The following is a 16,045-nucleotide window of genomic DNA, read 5'->3' as shown; positions in this document are numbered from 1 at the left end:
GGGCAGAGATAGCTTTGACGGACGGGCGCTTGATGGGCGTCGCTCGAGAGCTTAACGCTACAGCGGTGGAGGAGGCCGCACAGAGGAGTACGCTGAGCGACCTGGAGAGACAGCTGATGGACGTCAACCTCACAGTCGCTTCCAAGAGGCAGCAGCTGGAAGACTACATGACCTCTGGGTTTGGAGGTCATTTACATCACATGTACCATATATCACGTAAAACTGTGTCAGCACACCTTAACATATGAAATACAGAGCATGTAGAGCATATGAGAATACATGGCTCGGCTGTGTCTTGGCAGATGACTGGAGAAAAGTCAAGAGGTACTATGAGGAGTCGTTGGAGGCGGAGAAGAAATGCGATGCCTCCGTGTCGGGTCAACTCAGTCCAGTGGAACAGTCGAAAGAAAGGCGCGCCCTGACTGAAGAGCTGCTGGATCGAAATGAGGAGAGGTTCCTTCAAGCTGTAGCAGCTCATAACAAATCTATAGAGGACCTCCAGCAAAAGGCCCATCATGTCCAGCACAAGGTCCATCACCTCAGTGACAAGGTAGGAGGACGTGTTGGAGGAAAGATTTAGCTTTCAGTATAGTTGGGATTTTGGACATGAAGTCATATGACATCAGCATTGCAGTGTAGTGGATCATCGATGAAAAGGACCCAAACACTATAATATATACTTACAGTTATTGTATAGGTGAAGTATAATATATACTTAGAAATATTGTGTTACAAATGGGAGAGTCGTATGCAGACATGGAATCCATCCATCCATCCATCCATCCATCCATCCATCCATAGGTTCCCGCCCCCTGATCGAGATGCTAAGATGAAAACTTAGACAATACTATTGTTTTACGTCAATTAATGGACCAAATACAGGGTGACACAAAAAAAACAGAGCTCACTAAAAGTCTTATAACTCCTGAAATTTTATTCAGTTTGAAACAAAAATTCTATGGAATTATGTACAACCTATGTAGCCAACATCTGCAAAGTCTCAATTCTGTACAACAAAAACTCTTTGTTCTACAGCCGCTCAAAGATATGTCATCGTCCTCAAACCAGAATGGCCCGATAACGCCATGAGATGAAATGGCCACCCAGGCAGTACACTTGACAGAGTGCAAGGGCCTTTGCAGGCAGTGGTCAGGGGGTGTGCTGCCCCAGAAGATGTTATTCTTAGAGTTAACGTGCCCAGACAGCAGAAAGTGGGCCTCGTCTGAAAACCACATGTTGTCGAGAAAGTCCGGTTCATCGTCAATCTTGTCTGAAAACCACTGGCACATGGTTACTCGCTTCCTCATGTCGTCAGCTGTGAGCTTGTGCTTGATTTGAATCCTGTAGGGATACAGATGGAGATCTGAGATCAAAATTCTTCTTACAGACTCCCGGTTGATGCCAAGTTCTTGACTTCGCCGACGCACAGACTTGCTTGGGCTGTGGACAACAGAGTCTCTGACTGCAGCAACATTGTCTTGTGTCCGTGATGATTTTGGTCGCCCAGAGTGTGATTGTCTGTTTTTGTCTTTTGCATTCAGGTTATTCACAGTCCCATGGGTTCTGAACTTTTTAACCCATCCGCAGATCACTGAGCTGACAGGAAATTCACGACAATTGAAATGGTCTTTGAATCGCAATTGCGTTTCCCGGAAAGACTTCAGCCGAAAATATGTCTCAACTGCAAATGTCTTTTGCTCTGTAGTCCAAGGCATCTCGAAGCTCACACGTGGTAGACTCTTAGATCAATCCGTCTTCTTAATGAATCTGAAACAAATAACAGAATTACTTGAATATTGCGGAAATTATTCAACTTTTTATGAGCTCTGTTTTTTTTGTGTCACCCTGTACTACAATATAAGTTTGAAATGTAGCTTAGTACTTCTGGTAGCGATGAGGCCAGCAGAGGAGGCTTTGCTGGCCCTGACTGCACACCAAGGTGTCAAGTTAACCTTCACTGTGACTCACACGTCCAACAACCACATCATCTTCAGGCTCTGACCAGTGTTGTTTAACCAGTGTTGTTTTACCAGTGTTTTCTGGGTCAGTCATGGTCTGCACTAATGCCCCCTACAGGTATGTGGTGGTCACAGCAACCCCGGTGTCAATGGCACTTGTCAAGACAGCCTGTGCGGCGGCGCCGGTTGCCATGATGTGGGGGGTAACCGTGTATGCGGAGGGGACGGCTGCAACGGGACAGTTGGCGCATCTCTAACCTCCTTAGCTCACGCCAGGAATGCGGGCAACACTCTGGATGCTGCTCACGATGACCTGCAGAACGTGGCCATGAAGGTGCAGTAGCTCACGTTCTTTGCGATGGCGGCGTTCCTCCCTCTTCTTCTTACGCACGACTCTGTCTGTGCAGCTCCAAGCAATAGCATCTTTGACGCAGGATGTGAAGAACCAGGCCACGAACACACTGGGAAAAGCCCAGAAGAACAAAGACCACTTTGAAAAGTCCAACAGGAGCCTGAAAGAGTTGATCAGGAAGATCCGGGATTTCCTTACAGGTCTGTACACGATACCTGAGGTAAACCACCAATCAAGATTGATGAAAGCTCAATGTCATTCCAGTGCCAATAAGCGTAGACGCCAATTGGTCCCTCCCCCTACAAAGCCTCTGCCAGAGCTTTACATGTGCCTAATGACATCTAACCTGGTCTAAATTAATCTTGGTACCGACCGTTTGGGATGATTTGGACTTTTCAAGGCACACGGAATATTGTGTTCTTGGTTATTCAGTGTAGACATGGTAGCCCAGGAGGAAGATGGGCTCTTTCATGAGGAAAGCAAGTTAGTTTCTACCATTTTCCATTCACAGGCCATATACTGTATATTTAGCCAATCATGCCACAACATAAACAATGCCAAAAAATGGTTATCATGAAAATATGGCACTTGGCTGTCGAATAGCCATATCCCCCAAACCCGAAGTTCAGATACTCGTATTGATCATATGGTGTTCAAGCAACATGCACATATCATCACGACGTCTTTAATGTCGTCCAAAAATGTTTTGATGGAAGCTGATATTAAGGAAGATGAGTGCTGCTTTGGCTTCATGTTCCTCTGCCTATGATTGTCCAGAAGAAGGAGCTGATCCAGACAGCATCGAGAAGGTAGCCCTGCAGGTCCTGTCCGTCAGGCTGCCGGTCAACAGGACCACGATGGACACGTTGATCATGGAGATGAAGGACAGCCTCTCCAACCTCTCAGACATCGAGGGCATCATCAACCATACCTCACGGCACATCAACGAGGCCAAGCATCTTCTGGAACAAGCTAAACAAGCCAAGTATGGAAATTCTTATGTGAAAACATCTGTGAAGTCTGGTAGCCAACGTCCATTGCCATTGTGCAGGAATCGAGCAGAAAGCGTGAAGGATGCCGCCAATACTACCAAGGTGGCATTGGATCAATCTGAGAAGGCTGTCAAGAAAGCAAGAAGCGCCCTGAAGGAGGCTTTGGACAACCTGAAAGGCACCAGGAACGCCACTTTCCAGGTGCGTTACCAGTATCATCAGCATGGAGATGTCTATGTTACATCATGGAGACCTTTGTATTTCACTCCAGGTGGACGAGAGGCTGACCGAGCTGGAGGACAAGCAGATGGACATCATGATGCGTCTGAACAATCTCTCGTCAGGTCTGGAAACACTGAGGAACAAGACTGAAATGAACATGGAGATGGCGAAGGGCTCCAAAGCTTTAGCCAGCAACGCCACGCTGGAAGCGTCGTCTCTGGAGCAGGTAGGGACGGGCATCATCAAGGATCATTGAGGATTTATACATCAAGAACCAACAATGGAGGCATGGCAAGTTTTGATAATACAGAAAAACCCAACGTCAAGTAATGAAATGCCAACGCTCCCACACACGGTAACTCGTACTGGTGAAGCAGCTTTGTAGGATTTGTTTGTATCCCAGCACTCTGGAAGCACACTAAACATCCTTGCATGCTCGTTACATGATTAGAGCCCTCTAGACATGAATTAACAGCCCTATAGTCACCTTTAAGCTCCTATTACCCAATATAGTATGTAGACATAAGACAAAATAAGACATGTTTACCACCTTCTCAATGCACTATTTCATGTGAATAGAGCCCTCCAGACATGAAATAACACCTTATTGTCACCTATACACTCCTAATACCCAATATAGTAGACACAAGAGAAAATAAGACATGTTTACCACCTTCTAAATCCACTTTGTAATGTGAATAGAGTCCCCAAGACATGAAATAACACCCCTATAGTCACCTATAAACTTTTATTACCCAATATGGTAGACATAAGAGAAAATAGGACATGTTTACCACCTTCTAAATCCACTTTTAATGTGATTAGAGCCCTCCAGACATGAAATAACACCCCTATAGTCACCTATAACCTTTTATTACCCAATATAGTAGACAAAAGAGAAAATAAGACATGTTTACCACCTTCTAAATCTACTTTTAATGTGATTACAGCCCTCCAGACATGAACTAACACCCCATTGTCACCTATACACTCCTATTACCCAATATGGTAGACATAAGAGCAAATAAACCTATTTACCAACTTCTAAATCCACTTTTTAATGTGAATAGAGCCCTCCAGACATGAAATAACACCCCTATAGTCACCTATAAACTTTTATTACCCAATATGGTAGACAAAAGAGAAAATAGGACATGTTTACCACCTTCTAAATCCACTTTTAATGGGATTAGAGCCCTCCAGACATGAACTAACACCCCTATTGTCACCTATACACTCCTATTACCCAATATGGTAGACATAAGAGCAAATAAACCTGTTTACCAACTTCTAAATCCACTTTTTAATGTGAATAGAGCCCCCAACACATGAAATAACACCCCTATAGTCACCTATAAACTTTTATTACCCAATATGGTAGACATAAGAGAAAATAGGACATATTTACCACCTTCTAAATCCACTTTTAATGTGATTAGAGCCCTCCAGACATGAACTAACACCCCTTTTGTCACCTATACACTCCTACTACACAATATGGTAGACATAATAATGGAAAAAAGACATAGAAAACCTGTTTACCACCTTCTAAATAAACTTTTTAACATGATTGGAGCCATCTAGACATGAAATAACACCCCTGTAGTCAACCTCACACCCCTGTTACCCACTTTATAGTATGTCCATACCTCACAGTGTCTTTGTATGCATGTAGGGTGGGCAGTGTGCTGCGATGGGTGCTGCTACAGTAAATATGCTGTCATCTTTGTGTCATACAAGTTTGAAGGGCACATGAAAGTAACTGAAAAGTTGTACTGCATTGTGGTGGTGTGACAGAGCCTCAATGACACGGAAAGGCGCTACGATGAGCTGCAGAAGAAGGTGGACTCGCTCGGCGGCGCGTCTCAAGGCCTGGACAACATCAAGCAGAAGGCCGAGGACATGAAGAAGGAGGCCGAGGAGCTTCTCAACAAAGCTGCCAAGGGCATGGAGCAGCTGAAGAGTCAGTCAAACAGATGCTAGCATCAGACGACAGCTTGACTTGCTCAGTGCATCCTCCTCGTCATGTCGTTCTTTCTGCAGAGCTGGAGAAGAAGTTCAAGAGCAACGAGCATCGGCTTCACAAGCAGAGGATGGAGCTGGACGAGCTGAAGGAAAACGCCACCGTGGTGCGAGATCATATCCGTGAGCAAGTGCAGAAGTACAGCAGCTGTGTGTGAGACCCTCAAGTAAGGTGTTGAGAAACGTCCTTGTACTGTACCACATTTGGATGTGTGCTCTTAGGCTGTCCAATCTAAAGGATGACCCGTGGGAAGGATTTATTATCAATATTCATGAGATGTGTATGCCATCTTTAAATGCCATTGTATTCCATTATTCTATTATTCCTGGTTTCTAATTATCTAATTGCAAAAAAGCTCACAACCAATATGCTTTCTAAAATACAAATGATTTCATTGCATTTTTGTGACACAGACAGAGTAATGTCATGTAAACATTTGAATTGGGTTAGCGTTTGGTTAATAAAGGTGAGCTCACTTGTTTAGCCCCCCTGACCTAGTGTGGTATTTGGTACCTTTTAAGTTTGTGGGGGGGTTCATGTTCACTATGATATATTAGTAGTTTTTGGTTCCATCAGGTTATGGTTGTTATTATTATTTCCTTACAGGTTCATTGGTAGATTTATGAAAAAACATTGGTCAATTTATTCCTAGTTAAGTAATATTATTATTATTATTATTATTATTATTATTATTTGTATTTTTATTTTATGAAATTATTTTTTATATATATTTTTTCAAATAAATGTTATCAATTGTAATACTTTTTTACAAATAATTTTACAGGAGTACAAATACTCCATTGCACACCACTGGTATATCACTAGTGGCAAATAAGTACTCCACCGCCACAGCAGAGATGCCAGACATTAAGCCACCCTCCGTGCCCTTGAACTTACAACAGCCCCGTCTGATGCAGCGGCCCTGATGATTGTATGTTTTTGCTCTTTGGGGGGGGGGGGTACTATAAGCCCTGGGAAGAGAGAGAGTTATTGCTGCCAATCCACAAGAACAATGGTGAAGTTTGGAGCTGTGGCAACTACAGAGGCAAAGGGCTAATGAGCCACAAAATGACGTTTTATGAGAGAGTGATGGGTTTGAAAATGAATGCTGAGGACGGAAATACTCAAACAAGACACATTTTTACTGCAGACCGTTTTTTTATTTCAGTTTTCTTTAGTAGAGAGATCATCTTTGAGGTTTCCAATGTGTTTGACCGACTGCTGCCAATGACTGAACAGTGTAGAAGACATGAAGAACACGTGATAGTAAACCCAGAGTTACAAAGACACCAGTAAAGTTTGATATGGACTGAGTGGAGTCATGGTGGTCAATGAAAGACATTGTTCCAGAAGATGCTGGTAGGAGGTCTGATTAGTGGTGGCCACAGTGGGTCTCGCTGGTGCAGACATAGGGGTGCAATATGGTACAGTCCTCATCAAAAAATGTGAAATCTGTGGAGAAGACCAGAAAACCAATGCACTATGATGCCACGTTCCGTAATTCAATGAGCTGAACTGAAGGATTGTACTCATACCAGCTACGTAAAGCTCAACACAGGCACCAGTGCCGTTAGGCTCTGCAGGAGCAAAGTTGAGGAATTCAACGTAGGTGCCATCAGTCCAAATATAGTCACCTATCTGGAAGACAAAGTCACATTTGAACGAGTCCCTCTAAAGATGACACAACAGCACAACATGGTCCATATGGCTGATGTTGAAACATGACTTACTGGTCCTACAGCATCATGAAATAATGCTGACGTTTGAGGTCAGATTAGATGTTAATGTAGGAGGACAAAGTCGGGTTGTTAAAAATAGGAATGCTTCACCTTAATGGCATCATGGAGTCCAATCCAAGCATAGTCCGCACCCCCTTCTTTAATCAGTCCCGCAACAGCCAGATTTTCCAGGTAACTGTGGATGGAGGCCAGATTCCCGCCAAGAGTGTTGCAAACACTCTAATGGGAGAAACGGAGTGACAAACCGATGATCAGTCAGATGTTTCAGAGCTACACTACTCCCTCCTTTATCACGGTTCATTGGTTGCACACCCATCTGTGATAAAAGAATTTCCGTGAAGTAGGATCCCTGATTTATAAATGGAATATTTATGGAGGTCCAGCAATGAAAACCAGTCTCCAGTCTTGTAAATACAGATTCCCCAAATGACTGACAGCCCCTATTTTCAAGCTACACTACTCCCTCCTTTATCAGGGTTCATCTGTGATCAAGGAATTTCCGTGAAGTAGGATTCCTGATTTATAAATGGAATATTTTTGGAGGTCCGGCAAAGAAAACCAGTCTCCAATCTTGTAAATACAGATTCCCCAAATGACTGACAGCCACTATTTTCAAGCAGCTTCTTCTTGTATTTTAAGCTTGCCAATGCTTAACTCCATGTGGTGAGGTACGACTGGACATCACGACTGTGTGAAATTGTTGCCTACCTCTGCATCTGCAAAAGTCCTGACTTCAGATTGGAAGATGTAACAGTGATCATCCACCTGAGTCCAGCCCTGAGGACAGCAGCCATCTGCAACACCATTTAGACATATGGTCCAAAAGACAGCAATAACATATGTCATTTATAGTACGCTAGTCACAGCTACCAACCTATGTCATGATGATGATGATGATGATCATGATGATGATGATGAGGCCAAGACCACTGTGGAGAAGAAAGCACATGCCAGTTACCATAACCTGGATAACTGAGAAGCTACACCCCAGCAGGGAGATTTGGACTTACGGCTCCAGTCAACAGTCCACTGATCCCACAAAGGCCGAAGAACACGACAAGAGTAAATGCCATCTTTGCGATGATAGACAAGTCGGATGTAAAGTTGTTATGTTACCTTTGCAGCGCTGATGCTCGATGCCGAGGACAGCAAAAGCCATCCTTTTATATGCTAGCTTGACTCCTGGAATGTTGGCTATTTCACTCATATTAGGGTCACATGACACATCATACAGCACTGACGCATTGGGTCAAACAAATAAACGTGAAGGTTACGTAGACACCTGGGTGGTGGCTGCTAATTGGCATCAGCTGATCCACGCTGGCGATGGCGGGGAATTAGCATCACAAAAACAGAGTTGGAAACTACGCAGGTCACACAGTTTGATGTTTTCAGACTATTTGCCAGGATGTGTCATTAATTAGGATGATTAGGCTGTCGTTTGCTTTAATTAGTTACAGAAATGCCAACTTCAGAATTGGCTAAATTAGCGTCAGGTGATATTTAGTTTTCCTCTCACCCAGATTGGTGATGTCCTGATGCCGTGTTTTCTGTCGTTAATCCTGGACTTTGTCGAGTTCATCACTTAACATTCCGCTGGTGATGGTCAAAAGTCTCCCCTTGACCTTCTTTCATCTCTTCCAAATTCTGTAGCTCTTTTTTGCCAGTTTTCAGCCACTCCCTTCCCACCTGTGGAGATCCAAGCTTTTCGGTACCTTGACTAATAATGAATATTTAAAACAATAAATATAAAAAAATTGCTCAGACACACGCGCACACCCCATCCACTCAACAGGGCCCATCATGGCAACCAGTCCGGCCCACCAACCCCCCCAGCGATGGCCTCCGGCCACCCCACACAGGGGGGCCTACTAAAGATTGCACCAGCTATGCCACCTCCAGACCACCAAGAGTCGCGGACAAGCCATGCACCTCAAGACAGCTCCTACAACCGCCAGAACAGCAGGAACCGTGCCCCGGCAACACATCCATCACTATGGCAGCCCTGGAAGCGGTACCACAGAGACCACAGGAGAACCGGGACCCACATGAGGCAGAGTGCAACCACGCTCCCAAGGCACGTGAGCCAAAGGTGCCAGGGATGGACAGAGACACCACATGGCAGAGCCCACCAGAAAAGGGACACCCCAACGGACGCCAAAAGTGAAATGGCTTAATCCAAGATCCCCGGTACTGGTGGACTGGCTTTGTGTGATGAATACAATACACAATATGGAATTATTAACACATAGCTTGATGACTGAAGAAGACATATGTGGAGAAAAATGGGTGAAGTGGACACTGTTCACGGACAGAAACCAAGGAAATGACTCAAATTCCACCATGACAAGGAATGTGAAATCCTAACTTGTAAACTGTGTATCTCCAGGGCCCCCTTTTTTGTTTTAAGTTTGTTTGTATTAATGTTGACGTTTTGTTAAAAAAAATTGAAGAAGTTAAAAAAAAGTGAATGTCCCCCCCAGCCCCACCCTCTGCCACAGCGCCAACCCGGCGCCGACCCGCCGACCGCAACTTCCCTCCGCCCACCAACCCGCCGAGTAGGAAACCCCGGAGGTGGGAAGACTGCCACGAGACCAGAAACAGAGGGGGGCAGCCAGACACCGACAAATAGCTACCTGCCCCCAAACCCCTGGCCAAGGCTCCCCATTGACCCAGAACCCACCACCCCGCACCCAAGCAAGCACCCCCCCCGCCTATCCTGGCCAGTGCCGTGCAGAGCACCATCCCAACCGCCACCTGCCCCGGCACCCTTGCACCAATAGCCAGCACCCCCAATTTAGATATTATAATTAATATATACATACACAGAACATATACACACATATAGATATACATACATACGTATATACATACCTAAAGGAGAAGGCTCCGCAAGGGCAGCAGCGTACAACCACCCGTGCCCCCACCAAGGGCAGGGCAAAAAAGCCTCCCATGCCCACACCCCACGGCCCCACACATTAGCCAAGCCAGAGCACCCGGGGCAAACCCCGGCCCACCCCCGGAGGCGAGGGATGCCGCGGAGGAACCAGCGCCACCGAGCACACACAGGCCCCCCCGGCGGCAGCAGACCCCACCAACCCCCGCAATGTGGCACCCCATCTACCCACCACCCCGAAGAACGTCCTACACCGCCCCCGGGATGACCACCACCACCCCACCCACCCACGCCCCATCCCCAGATGCGGACAGATGCGGAGAGCCCCACCCCACCAACCCCCACCAGAACCCACAGGGGGTCAGCCCAGCGAGCAGGGACAGAGACACCCGGCACCCAACCGGCCCACCCACGCCCCAAGCCAGAGGAACAAGTTTTCTAATCACCTGCAGGCTGGGAATGGGAAGACAGATGAAGGAAGACAGAAGAGGGGGCCAAATGGTAATGGTAATGGTAATGGTAATGGTAATGGTAATGGTAATGGTAATGGTAATGGTAATGGTTTTATTTCATTTGAACATGCATCAGATTACAATTGAGTGCATCCCATAATCAGTTCACAGTTCCACATGTCCAAAAGGAGTAGGAAGAAGCAAAGCTTATTAAATCCTACCCCTCCATCTGGTACTTTTACAATCAGTAACTGTTACATTTGTTCACTTCCTGCTTTCCGTAATACAGTTTAAGGTTTTTTTTTCCAATTCATTTAATTATTTTTTATAATTTTTTTATAATGTACCTTGTACCAAAGTACGAGGTGATATGACCATCCAATGACATAATGGGTACCATAGTAAGTGTCAATATAGTGATATGTATAGCACATCATGACTGGTTCAAGACTCTTCATCCTTGTATTTAGCAAACATCAACTGCTTGTATTGTTTCTTGAATTGGCTCATCGTTGTGCATTGTTTGAGGTCCTTACTCAATCCATTCCATAGTTTGATTCCACGTACTGAAAAGCTATGACTTTTTAACGTAGTCCTAGCTATATCAGCAAGTTTAAGTATTTGTGATTTTAGAAATAAGGAGTTAGTATGTTCTCTGTAGGCGGCATTATGAATTATCCTTACTGACCTTTTTTGCAGTACATTTAGCGAGTGAAAATTGCTTTTATAGTTATTAGCCCATATTTCCACACAATAAGTAAGATATGGTAGAACCAGAGAGCAAAAAAGAGTGTGGAGTGATTTCTGATTGAGAACAAATTTTGCTTTGTTCAATATTGAAATATTTCTGGCCACCTTATGTTGTATATTTGTAATATGAGGTTTCCAGCTCATATTTTCATCTATTGTGATCCCCAGAAATGTATTTTCCTTCACCGTCTACACCGTCTATTTGTATTTGCTGGTGCGTGTCTTTTCTGTTGTTTCCAAACAGCATGATTTTAGTTTTACTTAGGTTCAAGGACAATCTATTATCATCAAACCATCTTTTTAGTGTGACCATTTCTTCTCTGACCTTTCTAATGATTTCATCTGTACTCCCTCAAGAACAAAAAGCAGTGGTATCATCCGCAAATAATACCAGCTTGAAGTCTTTCGTTACTTTGGAGATATCATTGATGTAGAACAGTGTTGGCCTCAGTATTGACCCCTGGGGAACTCCGCACATAATATATGAACTTGCAGATGTGTATTCTCCTAGCTTTACGTATTGCTTCCTGTCAGCTAAGTAGCTTTTGACCCAGTTCAGAACTAATCCTCTTATTCCGTACCTTTCTAATGTAGTTATTAGGATGTTATGATTGATGATTTGATTGATTGTATCAAAGGCTTTTGTCAGATCCATGAATACTGCGGCTGCACACTTCCTCTGATCTATAGCGTTAGTCATTTCCTCCCTAATTTTAATCAGTGGCATGGAGGTAGAAATGTTAGCTCTGTATCCATACGGACTTTCTGATAGTAATTTGTTCACATTAATAAATTTATCCAGCCTGTTGTTGAATAGCTTCTCAATAATTTTGGAGAATTGTGGTAGTAAGGAGATTGGCCGATAGTTTGTAAATTGGTGTTTTTCACCATTTTTAAAAATTGGAACAACCTTAGCTGTTTTCATTTCTTGGGGAAATCTTCTGGTCTGAAAAGATAAATTACTGATGTACATCAGCGGTTCTACGATTTCATTAACTACCGTTTTTATAGTGTCCATTTTGATTCCATTACAATCAGTTGAAGTTTTTGCTTTACAATTTTTGACAATGTCAATGATTTCCTTTTTTGTTACATCTGTCAGAATCATAGAATTAGGATTCATTTCTATTGTTTCATTCCTTTCCACGCTTGTGCTTTATTTTGGAATCCCTTCTTCTAGTTTTGGACCAATATCATTAAATGGTGGAACTTGAGGAAAAAGAACTGCTGTGATGACTTCAGGAAGAAATTGAGTCTTGATGGTAGCGAGGATCTGCGGAATGATTGTGCAATCACAACAAAAGTAACCAGGGAAAAAGGAAAGAAGGTGTTGGGTGCATCATCTAGGAGAAGACAATATTTGGACACCTGATGGTGGGCCAAAGAGGTCCAAGAATAGAGAGCTGGAAAAAGTTGACCAAAGAAGAATTGTGCTAGCAAGAGGAGTTAAAAGCTAAATCAACTATTTTAGACGGGTTGTAGCGGAGACCAGACAACAAAGAAGGAGAAAAGAACCTGCATAGCCTGGCAAGGCAGAGAGGTCATGATGGGAAAGGTGTGTAGCAGGTTGGTGTGATCACGGATGGAGATGGGAATGGGATCATGTGAGGGGACAAAACAAATACTCCCAAGAACTGATGAACGTAGACATGAGTGAGAGTCTTGGAGATTGAAAGGATGGCTGAAGAATGAGGTGGGCATTGTCATGCTGAAGAACAAGGTTGATGTTTGGAGTTATGGAGTCGTGGAAGCAAGTCGTACATCCTAAACTAGTAGAGGCCACTTGTAGTGTGCAACTACTGTATATCCCCACTGTATACTGTTCTTTCTTTGACTGATCAATATTCACTCCAGGTTTGAAAATGAATGTTGAGGGCAGAAATACTCAAACAAGACACATTTTTACTGCAGACCGTTTTTTTTTTATTTCAGTTTTCTTTAGTAGAGAGATCATCTTTGAGGTTTCCAATGTGTTTGACCGACTGCTGCCAATGACTGAACAGTGTAGAAGACATGAAGAACACGTGATAGTAAACCCAGAGTTACAAAGACACCAGTAAAGTTTGATATGGACTGAGTGGAGTCATGGTGGTCAATGAAAGACATTGTTCCAGAAGATGCTGGTAGGAGGTCTGATTAGTGGTGGCCACAGTAGGTCTCGCTGGTGCAGACATAGGGGTGCAATATGGTGCAGTCCTCATCAAAAAATGTGAAATCTGTGGAGAAGACCAGAAAACCAATGCACTATGACGCCACGTTCCGTAATTCAATGAGCTGAACTGAAGGATTGTACTCATACCAGCTACGTAAAGCTCAACACAGGCACCAGTGCCGTTAGGCTCTGCGGGAGCAAAGTTGAGGAATTCAACCTTGGTGCCATCAGTCCAAATATAGTCACCTATCTGGAAGACAAAGTCACATTTGAACGAGTCCCTCTAAAGATGACACAACAGCACAACATGGTCCATATGGCTGATGTTGAAACATGACTTACTGGTCCTACAGCATCATGAAATAATGCTGACGTTTGAGGTCAGATTAGATGTTAATGTAGGAGGACAAAGTCGGGTTGTTAAAAATAGGAATGCTTCACCTTAATGGCATCATGGAGTCCAATCCAAGCATAGTCCGCACCCCCTTCTTTAATCAGTCCCGCAACAGCCAGATTTTCCAGGTAACTGTGGATGGAGGCCAGATTCCCGCCAAGAGCGTTGCAAACACTCTAATGGGAGAAACGGAGTGAAGAAACGATGATCAGTCAGATGTTTCAGAGCTACACTACTCCCTCCTTTATCACGGTTCATTGGTTCCACACCCATCTGTGATATAGGAAGTTCTGTGAAGGAGGATTCCTGATTTATAGATGGAATGTTTTTGGCGGTCCGGCAAAGAAAACCTGTCTCCAATCTTGTAAATACAGATTCCCCAAATGACTGACAGCCACTATTTTCAAGCAGCTTCTTCTTGTATTTTAAGCTTGCCAATGCTTAACTCCATGTGGTGAGGTACGACTGGACATCACGACTGTGTGAAATTGTTGCCTACCTCTGCATCTGCAAAAGTCCTGACTTCAGATTGGAAGATGTAACAGTGATCATCCACCTGAGTCCAGCCCTGAGGACAGCAGCCATCTGCAACACCATTTAGACATATGGTCCAAAAGACAGCAATAACATATGTCATTTATAGTACGCTAGTCACAGCTACCAACCTATGTCATGATGATGATGATGATGATCATGATGATGATGATGAGGCCAAGACCACTGTGGAGAAGAAAGCACATGCCAGTTACCATAACCTGGATAACTGAGAAGCTACACGCCAGCAGGGAGATTTGGACTTACGGCTCCAGTCAACAGTCCACTGATCCCACAAAGGCCGAAGAACACGACAAGAGTAAATGCCATCTGTGCGATGATAGACAAGTCGGATGTAAAGTTGTTATGTTACCTTTGCAGCGCTGATGCTCGATGCCGAGGACAGCAAAAGCCATCCTTTTATATGCTAGCTTGACTCCTGGAATGTTGACTATTTCACTCATATTAGGGTCACATGACACATCATACAGCACTGACGCATTGGGTCAAACAAATAAACGTGAAGGTTACGTAGACACCTGGGTGGTGGCTGCTAATTGGCATCAGCTGATCCACGCTGGCGATGGCGGGGAATTAGCATCACAAAAACAGAGTTGGAAACTACGCAGGTCACACAGTTTGATGTTTTCAGACTATTTGCCAGGATTTGTCATTAATTAGGATGATTAGGCTTTAATTAGTTACAGAAATGCCAACCTCGGAATTGGCAAAATTAGGGTCAGGTGATCCTTAGTTTTCCTCTCACCCAGATTGGTGATGTCCTGATGCCGTGTTTTCTGTCGATAATCCTGGACTTTGTCGAGTTCATCACTTAACATTCCGCTGGTGATGGTCAAAAGTCTCCCCTTGACCTTCTTTGATCTCTTCCAAATTCTGTAGCTCTTGTTTGCCGGTTTTCAGCCACTCCCTTCCCACCTGTGGAGATCCAAGCTTTGTGGTACCTTGACTAATTGAATATTTAAAACAATAAATACGAAAAAATTGCTCAGACACACGTGCACACCCCATCCACTCAACACACACAAACAGGCAAGCACACACCGTGCATGGACCCCACTGCCTGGAGACTGCTGAACGCCCCACCAAGGGCACAGAGGTGCCCGTGACCTAGGACAGTCTAAGGGAGGTATCGCCAACCGCGCCCCTAGGGCAAGCCCCAGCGACCCCCAGGAAGGCTAGGCAGACCAGACCATATCATCCTGCAGCCCAGGACACTCCGAGTGAGCCGCCGTGTCCCAGCAGCCAGCGGGCCAATCACGGGGGTAGGCAGAAGGCTCTCCGGTCCAGCCCGCCACGCCTGTGTGTGTAATGAGATGGTATTGTGTAGATTGTGCAATTAAAAATAGGCCTGCACCAAAGGGCTGACCTATGATTGGTGTATGTGTGTGTATGTATCATATGGAGTAATTAATAGTGGAGGACAGCTGAGCAAGGGTGGGTCCCATGGCTGCCCAGATCCTCCCCCAGAACTGAGTGTCTAAGTTGCGGTTAAAATTGAAGGGGGACCAAGCCAGAGGAATTCCGAGGGCAAAGGGGCATTCGCAACGAAACCCCTCACCC

General features: G+C 44.5%; 3 protein-coding genes across 4 annotated transcripts in view; 1 reads left to right on the top strand and 2 right to left on the bottom strand.

Moving 5' to 3' along the window:
* Positions 1 to 6,025, top strand: part of lamb2l (laminin, beta 2-like) — a 34,238-nt gene extending 28,213 nt beyond the window's left edge. For both annotated transcript variants that reach the window (XM_058051130.2, XM_058051131.2), the window contains exons 27-35: positions 2 to 186; positions 303 to 550; positions 2,077 to 2,292; positions 2,366 to 2,510; positions 3,088 to 3,295; positions 3,362 to 3,503; positions 3,574 to 3,750; positions 5,322 to 5,487; positions 5,568 to 6,025. In XM_058051130.2, the coding sequence (XP_057907113.2) occupies positions 2 to 186; positions 303 to 550; positions 2,077 to 2,292; positions 2,366 to 2,510; positions 3,088 to 3,295; positions 3,362 to 3,503; positions 3,574 to 3,750; positions 5,322 to 5,487; positions 5,568 to 5,704 (1,624 nt within the window). In that variant the 3' untranslated portion in view covers positions 5,705 to 6,025. The remainder of the gene's footprint in view (position 1; positions 187 to 302; positions 551 to 2,076; positions 2,293 to 2,365; positions 2,511 to 3,087; positions 3,296 to 3,361; positions 3,504 to 3,573; positions 3,751 to 5,321; positions 5,488 to 5,567) is intronic.
* Positions 6,026 to 7,346: 1,321 nt separating this feature from the next.
* LOC144901772 (lithostathine-1-alpha-like) lies at positions 7,347 to 9,073 on the bottom strand. The gene is made up of 4 exons (XM_078796703.1): positions 8,806 to 9,073; positions 8,161 to 8,215; positions 7,995 to 8,080; positions 7,347 to 7,505 (listed from the first exon to the last, which is right to left on the bottom strand). The coding sequence occupies exons 1-4, from the start codon at positions 8,866 to 8,868 to the stop codon at positions 7,356 to 7,358; spliced, it is 354 nt and encodes a 117-aa protein (XP_078652829.1). The 5' UTR covers positions 8,869 to 9,073; the 3' UTR covers positions 7,347 to 7,355.
* Positions 9,074 to 13,520: 4,447 nt separating this feature from the next.
* LOC131104707 (C-type lectin-like) lies at positions 13,521 to 14,880 on the bottom strand. The gene is made up of 5 exons (XM_078796819.1): positions 14,838 to 14,880; positions 14,430 to 14,515; positions 13,978 to 14,106; positions 13,684 to 13,819; positions 13,521 to 13,600 (listed from the first exon to the last, which is right to left on the bottom strand). Exons 1-5 carry the CDS (start codon positions 14,878 to 14,880, stop codon positions 13,521 to 13,523), a joined length of 474 nt encoding a protein of 157 aa, XP_078652945.1.
* Between the last annotated feature and the right edge of the window lie 1,165 nt (positions 14,881 to 16,045).

The sequence above is a fragment of the Doryrhamphus excisus genome, linkage group LG15 (assembly GCF_037039965.1).
Source record: "Doryrhamphus excisus strain RoL-2023G ecotype Guam linkage group LG15, RoL_Dexc_Guam_v1.1, whole genome shotgun sequence".
NCBI classification, from domain to species: domain Eukaryota; kingdom Metazoa; phylum Chordata; class Actinopteri; order Syngnathiformes; family Syngnathidae; genus Doryrhamphus; species Doryrhamphus excisus.
The sequence above is the reverse complement of the archived record's forward strand: the minus strand, read 5'-3'. Positions and strand labels throughout refer to the sequence as shown.